This window comes from Sinocyclocheilus anshuiensis, unplaced genomic scaffold (assembly GCF_001515605.1).
Source record: "Sinocyclocheilus anshuiensis isolate Anshui unplaced genomic scaffold, SAMN03320099.WGS_v1.1 scaffold1170, whole genome shotgun sequence".
In the NCBI taxonomy this organism is placed as follows: domain Eukaryota; kingdom Metazoa; phylum Chordata; class Actinopteri; order Cypriniformes; family Cyprinidae; genus Sinocyclocheilus; species Sinocyclocheilus anshuiensis.
Window position 1 is genome coordinate 1,098,367 of NW_015538055.1, and position 20,580 is coordinate 1,118,946.

Here is a 20,580-nt window from a genome sequence, read left to right on the forward strand (position 1 = left end):
ATCTGAATTTACATTTAGCAAATGTAAAAAATATTTTCAAACATTAACTAAAGCATTTGGTAAGGTTTCACAAACGGATGCTTTGACATGGAGTCTGGCTGTAAATACACATATTGCACAGTAGGTGTCTCAGTGCACTACATTATAACAGGAGAAAGTCTCATGCAGGGATCCTGTGAACATTCATGATATGAGACATACATGTGCTTTTAAAATGTGCCTGTTGGTCTTGTGTAAATTATTAGAAGGTATATATCAGCATTACTATTCTCCTAGGTTCAAATTTCCTAACTATAATAAACCTGGAAAAAAAAAAAAAAAAAACTAAAAGGCTTTTCACACTCTGTTTAACACTGGGTTAATGTTTTTTATAAGATTTCACACTTGTAATTTTTAAGGCAACGCTGCTTTAAACTTTGGGTTATGATGCCTTTAGCTGGGTGCTAAATCTAAACTGTGGTGCCAAAATATACAACAAAGAAACAATGTGGTTCTGTAAAAAATATCAAATTATTTAGCAACAGACACCCAATCATAAACTGCCTTAGTATGTATCAAATTAAATATAAAATTTAAAAAAAAATAATAATAATACTAATTACATTATATATGCATTATTAATGACAAATTATTAACTGCATTTATATAAAAAATAACACTCATTTAAAATGATAGATAATACATAAACAAAAATAAATTAATATCTATATGAAGTAAAAAAATATTACATTTAATATATAAAAATATATCATATTTACAATTTAAAAATAAAATTAACACATATAATTTAAAAAAAATAATAATTGTATGAATACATAATTGTATGATTTTTATCATACAAAAATAAAGATTATATATAATAAATATTAATGTTTTCATATATATATACAGTGGGTACGGAAAGTATTCAGACCCCCTTCAATTTTTCACTCTTTGTTATATTGCAGCATATATATATATATATATATATATATATATATAAACAGTGCTGGGTAGTAGCTGATTACATGTAATATGGATTACATAATCAGGTTCCAATAATTAAGTACTTGTAATTAGATTACATTACATTTTAAAATACTCGTAATCAGACTAAAATTACTTTATTAATTACATGATTACATATTCACATGGTCACATGAAATGCAGGTAAACAGGTATAATATTTCATATTTTTATTAAGTGTTTTATTTTGATTGTTGCTATTTTTAAAATATTTATTTTAATTTAACATTTTCATGATTTAATTTATTAGCTTTTCATTAATCTCATGAACCCTCTGCAGTTCCTTCGTAAATCCCAGTTTGAGAAACTTTGACGTAATGTTTAATGCACTTCATGTTTTTAATAACAATGAATGGAATATATTTTCTTTCTCTTTGTATTTTTATATCAAAATGGAATAAGTGACAAACAAGTTTGATCATTCATTCATACCCAGCACTGTGTGTGTGTGTGTATGTATATATGTATATATGTGTATGTGTATATATATATATATATATATACACATATAAACCTATTAATTATAATTCAAAAATATACATTAATTATAATTTAAAAAAAATTACAAATTAAGAGAGGTAAGTAACAGCATTACTAAGGGTTAAAAATTACAATGGCCTCACAATTTCAAGCGTAAAAAGCCTTTATCAACGCTTTTAAAACTGCAACTGTTCAGTCCTCAGCTGCGTTTGTAAGTGTTTGTAACCAGGCCCTTGTGATCTCTCTTCACACTTCCTGTTAAAGTAGCCCCTCTTGCTTTGATCTGACAGTAGCATCTACTACCGACTCCAGCAGCAGGTTTACAATTCAAACACTCTGCCAATGGCAACAACTGCTATTTCCACACAACGGAGGTCGATGAGTACCTGGGAGGACGAGGTGAGGTGGGAATATGGCCGATTTAGAGCAAGGCAGACAGGCTTCACACAGAGAGAGTAGAAAAGAACAAAAAAAAAAAAAAGACATGAGTGACACATTCACAACTCAAAAGAGGACAGGAAGGACAGATGAATGAAAGAAACAGGAAATCATAATAAAAATGGCAGCTTACAGATATATCTAACTGCATTTCACTCGAAATGACCAACAAAAGCGGAGTTCTGCTGAACAGTGAAGCTAAGCAGTAGTTGATATTAGCTCAAAATGCAGATTAAACTGATATCCAAAGGAGAAATTAGTGAGAAGGAATGTGATTTAGACATTCACTTAAGTGCTTGCTGGATCATCTAATGACTTGTTACACATATATGCATATAGAAATACCTCCGTTATTAACATACAACCTTTAATGGCCAATTTAAACTGAATAGTATCACACTGCTACCACTGAAAAAAAGTAAAGACAAGAAATAGGCACTTAAATAAGTTACCACAGTTCACAAACTATAGAACTGGACATTAATTGCCCAACACAGCTCTATAGTTTAGGTTTGTACCAGCTGTTTTCGGTGGCACCTCCTCTGTGGTTCGTGGATGGGAGAGAGTCGGGGACCGTCTATAAACTATAGGGCCCTCTGAACCCACAGCACATTCCCAATGAAAAGGAGACAGAATGCAGTGAGGTTAATGAAGATACAAACGCAAAGCAAAGGTGTCAAATGCACACACAACCACTGTCAAAGCCCTGTATGGTCTAGTCTAAATCTTGCACATCTAGCGAAGCCCATGAAACTGTGAACTGGTGACACTTTTAGAGGTCTCGAGATATGAAAGCAGACAGAAAAGCACTGACAACCGCAAATGCAGCGCATTTCCAAACAGAGCTGTTACTGTTATTTTTTTCTTGCTAGGGTATGTCGCAATGACATTATATGTGTTAGCATTATCATTACTCACGTAATCACATTTACGTGAGCAAGTGTGAGTAGCTTGGGAAAAATGTGACGTGTGAAGTTAAGTGAGTGACAAATAACTAATTTGCGTCTACGTGTGTGTGTGTATGATGCAGGAAGTGAGCACTGACCTGGTGAGTGCTGTGAGGTGGCGAGAGACGTCATGGAGTTGGACAGGTTGAGGTTGGCCGTGATGCTGAGCTGGCTCTGAACTGTGGGTGGATACGGAGAGGTGGGCGTGCGCAGTGACTCCTCCCCTCCTTCTTCTTCAATACCAGGAAGGTAAGTGTCGATCAAAGCATCTAGGAATTTAACCACGAGCTCGGCATAGTCTGGAATTTGGGTTTGCTGTTGGAGAGAATAAAAGCAGCAGCTATTATTAATGATTTAGCTTTATTTAACATATTCGGCATGTTGAATTGCAGAAATCTCGGTCCGGGGGCACCTAGATCGGACCGAAAGGGCACTTTAACATCGCGATTAAAGGCCGCCCCCGTGCATGCTACTTGTTCAGGGTGTGTGTGTGCACTTGGATGGGTTCAATTCAGAGCACAAATTCCAAGTATGGGACACCATACTTGGCTACACGTCACATCTCTTTCACTTTTCACTTTCGAATAGCAGTAGAGTACGGCTGCATGATCTCCATCTGCTGTTAGTCGCTCACCAGCAGGTGGTGCAAGCGGGCTGTTGATGAAGACCAAAGCATCAACAGCCGCTTGCACCACCTGATGAAGATGCTGTACATCAGCGTCAGGTAAAACAGCATTATAATCTCCTTTGCGGTAGAGAAAGCTGCTTACATGTAGGCTACACAGGGAAAGGAGTAACAACGAAGATGTTGAATTAAACGTAAACACAGCTTTTGTGTCTTAATCAGCTTTTCCACATATACATACTGGCCCTAATAATCATAACTTCTACTTGGCGCTTGATCCATTTCTGCAAATCAGTTTTTGTGAATGAATGACTTGCTCTACATGCTGGTGAGCGACTAACAGCAGATGGAGATCATGCATCGGTACTCTACTGCTATTCCTGCAGTTCCCGGATATGCAATGATGAATATTCTGCCGAATTTGAACCACTGAATTTGTGGAAGCGACTTTGTAAAGTGAAATGGACTGAAAATTGCCTTGTCGAATAATATACATTGTATTTTTAAACAGACTGAATATTTTGAAAGTGATTATGGATTATTGAATTTTTAATTATGAAAATGTGTGTGAAATGTTTAAAATCTAATTATTCACAAATATGCTTAATTTCAGCCCCTAAAAATGCAAGCCCTGAAAATACAAGGCATTAAAATACAAGTACTGTTAATGCAATGCATAATTTTTCAGGTCAATTCAACAAGTTTTTTTTTTTTTTTCTTCCATAGTAATAATGACTGGAATAACCTAGATCTTAAGGATTTGCTGTGGTCACAATAAGCAGTAATGATTATACCCCTTATATATATTTTATTTTTTTTTGCAAAAAAAAAGTTAGCAAATTTAAGTTTTTGAAAACTTAAATGAAAATAATTTTTCCCAGCACATATAAAATTTGTTCTAAAAAATAACAGTAATAATAAATAATAATAATAATAATAATACAATAATTTCTATTTAGATAATTCATTTTATATAATAAAACCTGACAGGTGAATCAAGTATTTTTACATGCCCTGCCAATATTTCAACTGGCTTCACCAAGAAACTTCAGGTTTTTATTACATAAGATGTATTATAGAAATTGTTGTAGTGGTGTGACAAAACTTTTTTGTGAAGAAAACTAAAGAAACATTTTTTTTTCCCTAACATGTATTTCATAAGAATATAATTAAATTAGAATATTTTTTAAAAAGTTAGTTAAAATAGAATTTAAAAGTAATTAATAAAATAATTTAAATCTGATAAAAAATATTGGCAGGGCAAGTAAAAACCTGAAGTACTGGTCCGACAAGGCAGGAAGAAACAAATCATTATTGCTGAGCCATGAAAGTAGTAAAATAGTTCCTTCAGCAAGGGATGCATAAGCAGTACATCCCTGTCATTTACACCTATTTAAAACACACAGCAGAACTGTGGGAGAGAAGCAGGGCAGAGACACAGGATGAGTGTGGGAGATGTTTGGGGAAGCCGTTTTGGTCAATACATCTAGGAAGCTGCAGAGAGACCGCAGCACACAATTTCTTCACTGCACTGTGTTGGACAATGAAAAGTGTTTATGGGAGCAGCTAATCATACCTTAGAGAAGGGCCCGGCAAACCTCCAAAGCCCGTTGAAACCGAAACCTGTGAGACAGAGAGAGAGAGGTGACAGCAGAGACGGATGACAGAGCAAGAGAGTGATGGAGAGTCAACAGAAAAACAGGAAATCAGTCAGACATCCGAAGTCGAAGTAACGCAATCGATGAAAAATTTTGATTATATGCATAATCAATTTAATAACTAACATCTTATCAATATATGCAAAAAATAGCTATTTTTTAAAATAAAAAAAGTAGCACTAAATTAATACGATAAGTTGACAGCACCACTTTAAAAATGTTATTTTTAGACAATTAAGAAAGCATCTGCCAAGAAATCTGTTAAGAAATGACTGGAGAGATTGGCTTTACTCTGTAAGCAGGATGGCTGGTATTGAGGAGGAGACTCCTCATGATAGACCACATTCTGAATGATGCCGTGGACGGGGTTCAGGAGGTTGGGGTCCTGGCACATGGAAAGGACGGTGCTTAACTTGGAGTCCAGCAGGTTGTGGCTTTAATGGATAAAAATGACAGGCAAAATGAATGTCAAACTACAGGGCCACAACTAAATATACAACAAACAAAAGATCATTTTCATACATGTTGCAAAAACTAATTAGTGTGTAGATTATCTAAGTGGATCTGAAAAGCTTGTTGGTAGGTAGGTGTAGTACAAAACACCACAATCTTCAAATATTTTCTCATGGAACTCTATTTGCTAGTGGATTACTGTTTCAAAATGTGGCTTTATATGTATTACTCTGGCCAAATACACTCATAGGTATGCGTCACTATGATGATTAGTGATTAGGGAGTAGTATGAATCTGTAGCTGTACATTACAATAATGACACTTTCCTTATATTTCATCAAGAATTAATCTTAGGAATTAATAAAAACAGGGGCGTGACATTGTTTCCATATCTAGTGTATGCAAAAACACACTTCAATTACGCACAAACATGCACCACCATTCAAAGGTTTGGGCTCAGTAAGATTTTTTAAAGAAATTAATAGTTTTATTCAGCAAGGACGCATTCAATTCATCAAAGGTGACAGTCATTTATAGTGTTACAAAAGATTTCTAAATGTCAAATGGTGTTGTTTTGAACTTTTTATTCATGAAATATTCCTTAAAAAAATGGTTTCTAAAAAATATTAAGCAGCACAATTGTTTTCAAGACACGATCGCTTTATATATTTATTTTAGGCTTTTATTCAGATATAAACATTGATCAGCTAACGCTTACAGCATTCAAATTTGGTCACAGAAGCTCAAGCATGCTTGCTTGACACGATAACCAATGAGGTTCATTCTCACATGTCACACCGACACGTCTGAGCTTCTGCAAGAACCAGTGAGGCTTGTTCTCGTGTGTCAGGCAACTATGGTTCTGTTAATGTTCGCCAATCCATGTTTATATGTGAATAAAAGCCTAAATTAAATCCACTCATCATATAAAGTGATCGTGTCTCTTCAGAAGACTTGGATTAAACATTTTGCAAACGTTTTGGAATGAATATTTTTGAAGCATCAGAATTTTGGGTGAACAGACTTTTAGTGGAGGGACAGAAACCTCTCAGATTTCATTAAAAATATCTTCATTTGTGTTTCGAAGATGACAAATCTCTTATGGATTTAGAATGACATGAGTGTGAGTTCATGACGACAGAATTTCATTTTGGGGTGAACTAACCCCTTAACTATTTTAAACATTCAATCCTGTTGGATAATTTTACCAAAAAAAAAAATATATAATGTTAACACCTCATTTCAGAATCTTTCCATTCAGGTCAACATTTAAACCTGAATCTCATGAAATATTTTTAGCATGGGAAACTATGGGAGACTAAAGGATCTTGACTGACTGTTGGTATGTAATGTTGTAGACACTCACACTACTGGAAAGACCTTGGGGAACACCACACTGGCCTCAGCCAAATACTCGTACAGGATCTGCTGATGAAACTCATCCGTAGTGTACTTCACCAGTGTTGCCTGCAATCAAAAAAAAAAACAATACTTCGCTATATAACGGTACATACAGTATAAAAACTGTCATAGTTGGAGAAAGAAAATTAATTAATTTGAATTTTAAAATTAATTTTATTTAACATTTTTGTGCTATACATAAAGAAATTGCAACATAAATAATACATAAAAACAATTTCAAAGTTAATTCCTCCTGCAGGAGGATTTAAAGCACAAGTTCAAGTGCTAAGGAAAGTAGTGTGGAGCACACACCAGTACAGTGAGGAGCAGCGTCTGGATCTTCGGGTCTGTGAGAACATTCTCATCCAGGAGGACATTGGACTCAGACACAGAAACTTTGCGTAAATGGGAGTTGGCTATTCGCTGAGTTTCTGGAATAAAGAAGAGGTGTTGGCGATTCAACCTCTCTCATTTCTAAGTCTAGTTTTCATTTATTGCACATAGATTAGTACTAGCCTGCAGCATAACACATTTGATTCGTAAGTGTAGAAAAACTCACCTATCTCATAGTCATTTTCAGAAACCCGTCTCATCTTTGGAGGCGTGGTGATGCCCGACTCCATGTCTGGTCTCTTCGGGGCTTTTGAGTCCGAAATTAGGTGATCAAAACTCTTTCTAGTACCTAGAATAAAAATTAAATCACTTAAGTATAAGGTTAAAGTAAAGCTACAGCATGTTTAAGAGCCACTTTGAAAGAATGAAGTCATCAGACCGCTTATACCCAGAAGTTTCTTCGCATTGGCCTGTGACGGCTGGCCCATGTCTACACTCATGGATTTGCGTGGGCGAAGGCTGGTCTGCCCCATGGCAGAGTACGGAGGTGCAAGACTGCGCTCTGACACTTTTGGAGAAGCCCAGGGCTGGTTTTCACGCAGCAGCCTGACACATAAAAGAGTGTGAGAATCAACAAGCAACAAAAAAAAGTAATTAAAAAAAAAATCAATACAGTGTGGTTGGAAATACAAAAAAAACAGGAAATTCAAACTTGTTTAATGAAAAATTCTCACCTGCATCCAGGCTCTGTGTCGTACACGGAGTATGCATCCATGGGAAAGTTCTCCATGGTAACGTCTGAGAGCAGCAATGACTTCCTGTGCTTTAGGCTGCAGCGGCTCCTCACCTCCTCAGATACTGTGAGCAAAGCTGCAACACAAACATGCACTTTAGGTGTTTCCATCTGAATTTAAATACATTATCTACTTTATAACAGGTTGTGACTGTTTGCTTAAGGTTGTGCTGGCTTTAACTTACCTGCCAGATAGGCCACACTCTGCGTGTTCACCTCAAACTTGTCACAGCTGCGGTGTTTTCCCACAAGGCCCAGGAGCGTATGAAGAATACGGACTGTCCTCGCCACAGTGGTGGAAGAAGGATGCCTGTATCCTACAAGAAAAAAAGACAAATATGAGGAACCAGACACACTGATAACCAGCAAATGCTCAATGTGAACAATTATTTACTAGCGCTCTCTATTCTTTATTTTTAAAAAAGCCTTGCTCTTCGCTTTGGATAAAAGCACCTGCTAAATGACTAAATGTAAATCTTTAAAACCGCTCAATACATGAATTAGTCTGTTTATACAACAGTAATACATACATTTGTCAACCTAGAATAGTGAATTATTATTATTATTACTATTATTATTAATAAATCAGGTTCAACATGGATATTTTATTTATTGATTTACTTTATTATTATTATTATTATTAATAACCCTCTGAAAACACTGGCCCAGATTAGTTGAGTCAGAAATTTAAGTCAGATTATGACATGAAATAAAATGAAAACAAAATAAAATGTGCATTTTGAACCTGATTTATTATTATTATTATTATCCAGCTGAAACATTGGCCCAGATTAGTTTTGAGTCAAATATTTAAGTAAGATTATGACAAAATTATATTAAATGAAATAAAATAAATAAACGTTGAAACCGATTTTATTATTGTTATTATTATTATCATTCTCCATCAGAAACAGTGAGCCAGATTAGTTTTAAGTCAAAATAAACAACAATAAAATGCATGTTGACCCTGATTTTTTATTTTTATTATTTATTTGTACAAAGCAGCCAGTAGATATTCTGAATGCAAATATTTATCCTATAGTGTGATCAACTGATCTTTTCATCATTACCTTTGAGTAAGTGCCCCACTAATGCAAAGTTAAAGTTGGAGGCAAAGTTGAGTCCCACAAAATGGTCCATTTGTTTACAATGCCATTCCAGAGGCTTCCGGATCTCCATGAAGACCTCCTCAGGACTCTATAAAGGGGTGAAAATGTTTTTATGAAGATAACTGCTTAGAGTTTTACATTCTACCTTGATATTTTAGCTATCACTAATAATAATATCAAGAGTATCAAAACATGTTTTGAGTCTGTGGTTGTCTAAATGTGGATTTTAGTCGTGCACCTTATCATTAAACACCCGGAGGCTGTCCAGTGTGTGCAGGTTCTGCTCCAGAAGGGCGGTACCGGCAGAATACAGATTCACTTCATCCAACTGAAGTACAGCCACAGCCACCCAGAACAGAGCTTTATGCATGGGAGAGTCCTGCAGATCATTAGACACGCACACACAAAGCTATTAATAAGTCAAGTGTGTAATTTCTGCACCACCAAACTGAATTGCAAAGATGTTTTCAAACAGGTTTACCTAAAATATCTCATACACGTATACACTGAGAGAAGTAAACGAAAACAATTTTACAGTAGTGTTACATCAGAGGTACTAACTGCTGATGTTTTAATAACTGAATCCAGCATACAACATGACTGCACCTGATCGAGGAGAGGCTGTAGTTTTGTGAGAGCGATGACGGTGGCCTCAATGAGAACCTGGCTGTTGTAATTATCCGGCCCCTTTAAGCAGCTCTCCAGCCCCTGTGCAGGAACAGCATTAATCAGACAGAGCGGCGGAGCATGACGCCAGCAAATAGTCTGAGCGAATGACACTACAGCAGTTAGACTAGCACTGCATTCTGCACAGACCTGAATCACACAAACACACTGCATGCAACCCAAATATTCAAAATTTCCAGGCAAAATATAGTCACAATACTGCAAAGGATGTCCATAATCTTGATGTATTTAAACATTAGGCAATTTTTTTAAGAACTGCCTTTTGACTTTCCCATTAACTGATTAAATGCATTTCTCTAAACTTTGCTCAATATTTTATACATTTCCACAGTTAGCAAAACAGATTTAAAGTTGTCCAAACAGAATGTTTTTAGATAATTTTATAAAAATACGTGGGCATCTTAATTTATAGACTACATAATACACTACAATTCAAAAGTTAGAGGTTGGTCTGTTTTTTTTTTAATTTCTAAAAGAAGTCTCGCCAACGTTGCATTTAGTTGATCAAAAACACAACAAAACCGTGATACTGTGAAATACTAATATAACAAAATTATTTGAAAAATATTTTTAAATATTATTTAAAAATTACAGTATTACTTTTCACTTATTTTCAAATGTAACGTATTAATGTGACCTAATTTATTAAATATACATAAATTACATGCTAATTTTTATAGGTGGCATTTTAAACATTGATTAATAATAACATTTAATGTGTGTGGAGTGTGGACATACCTCCATGTGCTTGGTATATGATAAGATTGTCATGGGCAATAACTCAAAAAAAAATGTATATGAACTTTAATTCTACCTCAATTAATTTAAAGAATTCTGCTTCCTGCTGATAACCTCAAATTAAATAAAGAAATTGAACTGGATTCTTATTGTGTTCTAAATGGTGCACAGCTATGGTATTTAATGAACGTTATCAAAAATGTCAGAGAAGACCACATTATATCACCACTTCAAAAACAAACAATTCCAGGCAACTAAAATTAGGTAGTCTGAGAGAGAAAAACCGATAGAGCTAACCCGATCAATGCTGAGCAGAGGACTGGCTTTACTGAGAATACGAATGATCTGTTTGAGCTGTCCATGAGTCACACGTTTACTGATGCAACCGAACACCACCAGCGCCCGAGGCTGAAGAGATGGGTTATACTGGAATGCAAACCTATCCAAGACAAGAAAGTACAATTAATTATTTACATGTGAATGCACTGTGATTTTCAGTTGTAACTGCTTCACAAAACTCTTATGAAATGTAATGTTTTCAACACACTTTTGTGCCAATTCAGTCCACTGATCCAACCATTTGCATCCGGGAATGTCCCTCATACAGGCCTGGGGAAAAACAATAATTGGTTAAATAACATGTACATAAAAGACTTCAAGACATTAGTTATGGAACACATCAATGATTCTTTAAAAAGATCAGTACAGTGCTGGAGAGACATAAAAACGATTACCAATACTTTAAAATGAACACTGTGGCTATATGGCTCACTTTCATAATACATAATGCAGGTAACTAACCTCCATGATCTCCAAAAGAGCCTCCGTAACCGTTTCCAGGGAAGACAGAGCAAAGGTCTCTCTCTCATAGGAGCCGGGGGAGAACGAGCGGTCTCTGTAGCTGGAGCGGAAGGCGATGACCGCCGCAGATTTGACTTTACTGATGCCGAACAGCAGGTAGAACTTGGGCAGGGAGAACTCAGTCAGACTCAGACGCAGCACCTGTTTAGTCTCCTCTGCAGAAACAAAAACCAGAACAGCAGAAAATCAGACAGATCATCTCACGTCAAAACAACCTAATGTCTAGCAAACAATAAATCAGCACTACTGCATACCAATGTAAGGAGCACATTCCCATGTAGCACATACATGTAAAGCATATTCATTCAATCAAAAAACTTTAGCACAAAAATGCCCCTTTTTACATCAATTCTGTCATATTGCAACAAAATATTTCCGTATCATTACTGTATTCAAAGTTTTTAATATTATTTTATGTTTTTAGATTTTTTTTATTCATTCATTCACTTTAAGTTACCACAAACATTTTAACAAGTACAGATTTTTTATGTATAGATATTATGGACAATATACATTTTTGTTTATTTATTTATTATTCAGGTTTTAAATGGTTAAAAATTCAGGTGTATCTTAGGTGTAACTTTGATATCATGTAGTTATATCATATTTGTCATAAGCAGTCCTTAAGCATGAGTTTTAAAAAAAATTAATTATATACTCGTTAAAACATTGCTACATTTTTATATGGAGAAAACAATATTATAAAAGCAATATTATGGATAGAGGACTAGCATTTTAGCCTGAAAACAATGGTTAAAACAACAATGATGAATTTGTTACAAACACGCAGCTTTTCCCTTCACACAGTGTTAATTGATGGACCTGAGTCATGTGAATTACTTGTGGATTATTGTGATTTTATCAGCTGTTTGGACTCTCATTCTGACGGCACCCATTCACTGGCCTATGGTGAGCAAGTAATCTATCGCTAAATTTCGCCAAATCTGTTCCAATGAAGAAACAGCCTCATAATCTTGGATGGCCTGAGGATGGGTCATTTTTGGGTCAACTATTCCTTTAAAGTCCTCAGTTTCTGTGAGTTATTTCTCACCGCTGAAGTTGAGCTGTGAGCAGGTGCAGAGCGAGTGAATGATGTTGATAACGAGGCCATGCGTTGACGCTCGGAGTGACAGCGGGCCGGTGGCCACCAGCAGGGTGACGACATGGAACAGGTAGGGCAGATGAGCGGCCACGTCCAGAGAGTTGTTGAAGGAAAGCATGAGCATGTAACGGGCCAGGATGGCGATGTCGTCCCACATCAGGTGCTGCTCAAGGGTAGGGGTGGGGGACAGGCACGTCTTATCGATGATCTTACACATTCGGCCAATCACCTGACAGACAAATTAATAAAGGAATTTTTAGTTTCATAACAAATTTGGGCTTTATTTGACTTTAATTGGACACTGATGAAAACGAAACATTCTAATAGAGTGCTAAATTGAACAAAAAAATGCAATGCAATACCACTGAAGCAGTTTAAGAGCAATTTTAAGCTTTCAAAATTAGCAAAACAATGACTGGCCTCTTTACAAACAGCATAATTTATCATTTCAAACGAACCTCAAATTAGAAACTACTCCAATACAAAATAGAATATAGACAATGTGCCTTTTATTTTCACTCTGTGACATGCACCTAAACATCATTTGCTCTCTCAATAAGATTATACTTGGTCCCTCTTTTAACCTCAGAGTCCGGCTGCTATACAAGGTCTTAGAAAAGAAGACGCAACAACTGGACAAAGCCTGTCCTTGTGCTGCCCACTGTGACATCAGCAGTGGCTGGCACATGTTAACCAAACAATATTTGGCTTTTCAGCACAGCTGAGCATTTGGGAAAACGACTAAGTATCAATTAGTGAAAAATAACAGAAAATGTCTGGTTATGTTTACTGCGTCAATCTAGAATCATAAAGACCAAGGCGCTCAAGTTATCGAATTCGCAATTTTGGCTCTCCTTCTGCCCAAGTGTCTGACAATGACGTCCATTGAGCGTAATGACAAACAGTTGCCCATATAATAGGAGCGACTGCCCCGCTGGCTAACTATTGTCTGTCTGTGCGCACATATACAAACTGGGCATTTGTGCACAACACTTAGGATAATAGATGTTGGATAGAAGAGCTAGTCAGCCTGGATAAGATCACAAGAGGAATGATTCAGGAAAACAAGAGCCAGAAACACTTTAAGCGGTAAGTCGAAATCGGTTTAAAAGAGTGTTAGTGGCTATAATTTAACCTAAATCACCTATAGGACATTTACAGACATGTTAACAAGAAATAAAACTGGTTTGATGGATAATTGAATATATTAACACTGTAATATTATAATTTTATATTCTATTATATTAAATAGGAGGTATACATTTCAACTGAGATAAATTGGATGAAATTATACATTTCTTGGGATCATCTTGAGATTCAAAATTATTTATAAATAAAATATTTACACAAAATATAATATAAATATAAAAAAAAAAAACCCTATCATTTTTTTTAAATATAAAAATGCAAAAGAATTCAACTTTAAAATATTACAACTAATTAAAAGTAGCAATTAGCTGCAATAGCATCTGTGCTTACAAAATTACTGCATATTCTGTTACTACAGTATGAAGAAAAAGCAAAATGTTGCATTTTCCATGCTCTAAATCATTCAATGCACGTCAGCAATGCAGCAAGATTTCATATTTTTGTACAGCCTAACTGAGATGCTCTGTTACTATGTTATCTTAAGAACAGCATCATATTAAATAATATATAAAAAACATAAATTCCTATAATATGGTGACCAGTAAGTGCTTACCTTGCTGGACACCAGCTTGACGTTTCCTGAAGCCAGAGCTACAGCTGTGTCAGCCATCACTTCAGCCTTGATGGATCCCAAACCCCCAGTAGCACTAGTCTTTATGAAGCTATCCAACACCACATCAAGCAGGTCTGTGATCTATAAACGTAAAATGGTGCATTCTGTAAGTGCTGACTTTGAGTTTCTAAGGACATGGCATGAATTACTATAGAAATATGAAGGGGAGTTTGAAGGCATTTGTCATTGTAATGCCTGTTTGAAACTTTTTGGATGGAATAAGCTCACAAAATCAAATTCCTTCAATGAAATCGGGAGAAACTTTACAATAGTTTGAAAGGCCTACCTGACCCAAGCTGCCCCATATCTTCGCCTGTATGGAGGGGTACATCTGTTTCTCATTGATGGTCATAGTAATGAGTTTGTCCAGGATAGCCGTGACACGCTGCCGTTTGGCATCGTCATTGTGTTTACAAAAGCGCACCAAATTACGCAGCCAAGGAGTCATATACTCCAGGCACAGATGCTTCAGCTCAATACCTAAAGCACCCAACAAGAGACACATTTTTGTAACAAATGACACAAAAATGGTGCTTTGCAATGACCATTATCTTACTGAAAAAAAAAAACTACTGTTCAAAAGTTTGGGGTCAGTAATATATATATATATTTTTTTTTACTGTTTTTGAAAGACTCTCATGCTCACCAAGGCCTCATTTATTGCGTTATTAATTAATATTGTGAAATATTAATTTATTATACTGTAAAATAACTGTTTTCTATTTTAGCATTTTAAAATGTAATTTATTCCGGTGATGACAAAGCTGAATTTTCAGCATCATTACTCCAGTATCGAGTGTCACATGATCCTTAAGAAATCAATCTGATATGCTGATTTGGTGCTCAAGAAACATTTTTTATTATTACCAAATTTGTGCTGCTTAATGTTTTTGTAGAAACAGTGATACATTTTTTTCAGGATTCTTTGATGAACAAAGTTCAAAAGAACATTATAAAAGTTTTCATGGTCACTTTAAATCAATTTAATGCATTCTTGCTAAATAAAAGTATCAATTTCTTTTAAAATAAGCCAACCTTTTGAACAATAGCACATATGTGGAGAATGATGATTGTTTGTTTGCATGTGACACTGACTTGACTTGCTGAAGCCAGAGATGCACTCTTCCAGGAACTCCAGAGTGAGGTGCGGCTCGTTAGCTGCTAGCGTTTTGCTAATGGACACAATAAAAAGGGTGTTGTTGGCTGGAATGCACAAGCCAGATGTTTCCAGGAGTTGGCCTTCAATCTTCAGGTTGAAGGTGCAGGTTAAGGCACAAAGGAGATTGTACGCAGCTGACCTGTTGAAGGAGTTTTTAGTTAAGAGCAAGTCATTTTCAGAAGCACTAATTTACTTCAACAAATACATCAGAAATTGAAGAGATATTTCATTTTTACATGACAGGTTCTGCCTGGTTCTAATTGTGGGGCGGCAAGTTCAAGAGCCGCCCCAGTTGAACTAAAGACACAAAGGAGCAGTATTAGCATTTCTAATCAGTTCACCAAAACAAAGACAGAAGCCTGCAAAGAAAAGGCTCATTGTCATAACAACAACAGCGGGACGCATTGGACCACTCACCCAAAACTATCAAGTTGTTAGGCTGAAAAACAGCCTGAGCATGGCCTAAAACGCAATCCCCCAAGATGCCAGGCAAAGTGCAATGATTCTCACCTCAGACTGGGGTCAGAGCTTCCCAGGTTGAGGAGGGCGATGTTGAGCAGGGTGCCAGGAACATCTTTAGGCCTGATCTTGGTGTGCTGGGGAATGGAGTCCGGTTGGGAGAGCTCCCAGCGTGTACGGATGTGGATGATGGACTGAACGATGGCTTCGCACTCCTGGTGCATGAACGTGAGAGGGGTGCCCTGGTTAGCGATGGTCAGTGTGAACTGGTTCTCGTCCACCAGGCATATCTCCTCGATCTCTGAAGCATAGTATATGTCGTTCAGGAAAACAGGCTGTCCCAGGACACGCGTTCGCTCAGCAGAGGTCACCTGAACAGCTGTTGATCCCACCTAGGTTGAATGGGCCAAAAAAGAAAAAAAAAAGTCTAAAACTCTGGGATTTACACTCTGGGTTATATAGTACCATATAATAAAAGTTAATATTTAAAAAGACTACTAATTTAAAACACTGTTAAATCTTTAGCAAATCTCAAAATGAATATCCATTTTTATATTGTACAATTCAATGTTGTGATGCCTAAATTAATTTGTATCATTGAAGGAGAATGATTTTTAAATGTATATATTTCTATTTTTTATATTTAGTTATTTTTATTATTACATTATTTTACAGAGCCTCACATATGACATGTGGGAAAAAATATAAATAAAAAATTATATATATACACGTGTGTGTGTGTGTGTGTGTGTGTGTGTGCGTGCGCGCATGCGTGTATCTCTATCGTGAACATAAATTAAGAATCTGTTCCCTCATTTTAACAAAATATGAACAAATTAGTACAACCTAGCCACTAATTAATAAAACTTGGGAACAAATTCCTAATTTGTGGCCACTATTTAACTAAAAAGGGATATTTAATTAATAAAACTTAATTTGTGGTAATAAATTTTTAATTCTTGGTCAAGATAAATATATTTTTGTCCACAAGTCATGTGCAAGGCTCCGTATTATTTATTTCATTTACTATATACATTTATTTAGAAAAGTATAGAATGACATGAAAATTCCTATAGGCTTTAATATGGGTGCATCCCTACTAATAAAGTCCAGCATTTAAGTTAAGAAACTGACTAATGTAGAAAATTATTGGTACCTAAACTGAGCTCAAAATAACACTTGGGTTGAGTTTTGCACATATCCATATGCTCTTACCTTGATCGACACCTTTGTGTCCTTGTGCGCCAGTTTCAGGGCATTGTGGAACACTTTGAGGTCCTCTTCCAGTGCCAAGGTAGCGGCAGGTAGCTTCTGCTGCTCAGGTTCGATGCATTCAGCTAGACGTGCAGGTGAGTCGATAAACAGCAACTTCTTGCTCCCCTTGAGGCCGGTCAGTAGTCGCTCGTGGTATTTGGTGTACTCTCGTACCCAGGTGTTGCAGTTGTAGATGTACACGGCAGCCACATTCTCGTAGGCAAAGTTTGGAAAGACCACAAACCACTTGGATAAGAAGTCCGTCTTGAAGCGGTTACTGGGGCCCACGTGGGTGAGGTCTACTACGATCTCATAGTGCTTGGCGTAGTACGGCTTGAGGGTCAGAAGGACGTGGTAGATCAGAAGATCACCATTGATTTGTCCGGTTTTGAACCTAAAGGGAAATAACAACAATAGTTTGTTTTTGCTTCTAAAGTTGATGCACTGTGCATCTTGGAGAAGTGTATTTTGTGAATAAAGTCTAAAAACGTATATATATATATATACATATATATATACATATATATATATATATATACATATATATATATATATGCCAAAAACAACGATGCATTAGTCATTTCAAACACTTAAAACATGAGCCGTCTGTACCAATTCCCTTAAATGGCAAACTTCTGACAGCGTACACAAAATGGAAACCAGGTTATCAAATATAGCCCTGTTTTCTACTGTTGTAACTACAGGTCAAGAGCATCTCAACTGAAGATCACCTAAATAACATCAACAAGCGTGGGGGACAGAAAGTGATTCACAATATATCAAGCCTCGTTGCTTCAGGTCGTTGCTCTTCATCTTCCAGCTCTCCCTCTCCGGATAAGTCCCTAAGAAAGGCTCTATATACACTTTAGTAAGTACTTATTTGTTCACCAATTATCTCTAAAGCTTATGTGTAATTGAGAGTTTGGAAAACAGAAGGCAGGAGAGCAAACTACTCATTAGTCTTTGTTAATGTTTTTATTATACAGTTAAAGTGGCTAAAGAGTTTTAAACCCTATTTTAACAAAAAATTGGTGCATTTTAAAATCCATATACATGAATTAAAATCATAGCGATTCATGTTAAATTATGTACACTACCATTCAAAAGATTGGGGTTGGTAAGAATTTTTAAGGTTTTTGAAAGAAGTCTCTTAATGTTCAACAAGTCTGTATTTATTTAATCAAAAATACAGGAAACAGAAATAGTAAAGTAGCTAAAATAACATTATTATTTTTCATGTGAGTTTTCAGTCACACAATCCTTGAGAAATCATTCTAATGCTGATATGATGCTCGAGAAACATTTCTCATTATTATCAATGTTGAAAACAGTTGTGCAAAAATAAAATTTGTGGACATCATGATTCAGCGCGATTCAGGATTATTTGATGAACATAAAGCTCAGAAGTAAGATATTTATTTTAAATAGAAACAGAAATGTCTTTACTGTCACTTACAGACAATTTAATGAATCCTTGCTGAATAAAATCATTAACTTCTTTAAAAAAATCTTACTGACCCCAAACTTTTGAATGGTAGTGTACATAAATAATTTTCTTATTTTTTTTTTCCATTAGCCAAGCTTTTTTCCATTCAGTTTGAACAGACAAATTGAATGTCGCTGGAAACATATTGCATCATGCCTGGTTAAAACAGTGTAACTTGTAGTGAAAAGCTAAATGAACTGCTAAAGAATATTCAAAAGAACATGTCCTGCTGAATAACAGTACTTGTTTGTTACATAGATCTCAAAATACAGTGACAACGCAGACCACAAACGATCTGATGTACACCGCCACCATGCAAGAGTACGAAGACCTCAACATTTCCTTTGCGACAACTAGTTTTCCTGCAACTGGTGCCTCCGAGATCAGCTGTTTTATTGATGCCCAGCTAGCATTTATAGCAACTGCAACTGCTGGTGGTGTCATCCTGATCCTTCTGACCTCCACCATAGTGTTGGCATGTACCGTCTCAAACCTGAAACGTCGTCACCGGGCCCCTCGTCTATCCCGAAGCAATGCAGACCTGGTGAGTGGAACGGGCTACTGGGGTACCGAGAGAAGAGAGGGCGGCATTGTGGGTCCATGTGAAACCAGCATTCTACTGGAGGAGGTAAAGACAGACGGCGAGGAGGAAGAGATCCATGATGGCGCGGCAGGGCCGAGCCAGTACATCACCACTTCTAACGCAGCCGGTGATTCAGAGAGCGTCCCGACAGCCATTCAGAGCTCAACCTCAAGGGATTCCTGCATAGATCCCATTAGTTTGGAGAACATGCCTCTCATGGTGTAAAGTATAAGAGCTTTTTTGTATGCTGGGCTCCAATGTTAGGCATTTTATTTCTCTTTTTTGCCTTTTTTTTTTTTTTAAATGTCTTCAACAGTTCAGCTACTGCAGTTTAAAAAAAATGCTAACAAATGTGCGCAGCAACAAGCAGCCTTACAGGGTTTTTCAGAATTGTTTAACTAACTACAATTTCTGCTCATCCTGTTAAAAGGAGAATTCTTGTATTATTAGATGAATTTGATGGGTCAAATAGTCAGTAAATAGAAAACTTTGACCTTTTCACAGATTAGGTCAATGCAGTTCTCTAGTCTCAATCAGCTCTGGAGATCTGTTTAATGTGGATGACAAGGACAATAAGTAAATGAAATTTCTGTGTATGTTTGTATATACTGTGAAATTGGTATCTAACGTCAGCATTGTCTCACATTCTGGCTATTTTTTTAATATGACAAGCAGCAGCATATTCCCAGAAATCGAAGAGCACATTTACTCACTGTAGACAAAGAGCCAAACAGATGAACTCTATACACTGTGCACAAATAGCAGACCACAAAATGTACTTAAAGCTGGTGTGTGCGTGTAATTTCTGCTGTAATTTCCACTACAGTCACCAAACTGCATTGCAAAAATAATGAATGTTTTTGAAACATTTATCTGCCATTGGTCGGTCAAACAGTTTGGATGAAACAACCTATGAATGGCTTGCTTATATTTAACTCCGAATATTAAGCAGGGACAAAAGAAATCACACACTTCAGCTTAAAAATGGGTAAAGCAATTCCATTATGCCTTCCACATCCTATAACAATGAGCAAGTTTTCTCTCCTAGAACACTGACATCTCAATGTAAAATAAAATGAAATGCTACTGATAAAAATGTTTGTTCTGTTTATCATTTACAATCAGATTTTGATATTTCCTGAGTGTTGCTTGCTGTGCGAAACTCACTACAGCAATGCTACTGTTAAGTTAGTTGCCATATTTAGCTTCAGAAGGTGTTATTGGTGGTTAAAAAGTGGGTGTTCAGT

The 20,580-nt window shown here is 36.2% G+C and overlaps 1 protein-coding gene across 2 annotated transcripts in view; it reads right to left on the minus strand.

The window, feature by feature from the left end:
- The window catches only part of nf1a (neurofibromin 1a), an 85,891-nt gene that overhangs the window by 1,974 nt on the left and 63,337 nt on the right, over positions 1 to 20,580 (minus strand). The window contains exons 35-57 of one of the 2 annotated variants that reach the window (XM_016478848.1): positions 17,226 to 17,658; positions 16,062 to 16,402; positions 15,488 to 15,690; positions 14,679 to 14,872; positions 14,333 to 14,473; positions 12,580 to 12,859; positions 11,469 to 11,683; positions 11,215 to 11,276; positions 10,965 to 11,106; positions 9,849 to 9,950; positions 9,481 to 9,621; positions 9,204 to 9,330; positions 8,319 to 8,450; positions 8,075 to 8,210; positions 7,780 to 7,946; positions 7,567 to 7,689; positions 7,320 to 7,438; positions 6,973 to 7,073; positions 5,445 to 5,587; positions 5,072 to 5,118; positions 2,969 to 3,185; positions 2,442 to 2,519; positions 1,872 to 1,925 (exon numbers count right to left, since the gene is read on the minus strand). In XM_016478848.1, coding sequence (XP_016334334.1) covers positions 1,872 to 1,925; positions 2,442 to 2,519; positions 2,969 to 3,185; positions 5,072 to 5,118; positions 5,445 to 5,587; positions 6,973 to 7,073; positions 7,320 to 7,438; positions 7,567 to 7,689; positions 7,780 to 7,946; positions 8,075 to 8,210; positions 8,319 to 8,450; positions 9,204 to 9,330; positions 9,481 to 9,621; positions 9,849 to 9,950; positions 10,965 to 11,106; positions 11,215 to 11,276; positions 11,469 to 11,683; positions 12,580 to 12,859; positions 14,333 to 14,473; positions 14,679 to 14,872; positions 15,488 to 15,690; positions 16,062 to 16,402; positions 17,226 to 17,658 — 3,698 coding nt within the window. The remainder of the gene's footprint in view (positions 1 to 1,871; positions 1,926 to 2,441; positions 2,520 to 2,968; positions 3,186 to 5,071; positions 5,119 to 5,444; positions 5,588 to 6,972; positions 7,074 to 7,319; positions 7,439 to 7,566; positions 7,690 to 7,779; positions 7,947 to 8,074; positions 8,211 to 8,318; positions 8,451 to 9,203; positions 9,331 to 9,480; positions 9,622 to 9,848; positions 9,951 to 10,964; positions 11,107 to 11,214; positions 11,277 to 11,468; positions 11,684 to 12,579; positions 12,860 to 14,332; positions 14,474 to 14,678; positions 14,873 to 15,487; positions 15,691 to 16,061; positions 16,403 to 17,225; positions 17,659 to 20,580) is intronic. The other variant, XM_016478856.1, reaches the window with a different exon arrangement.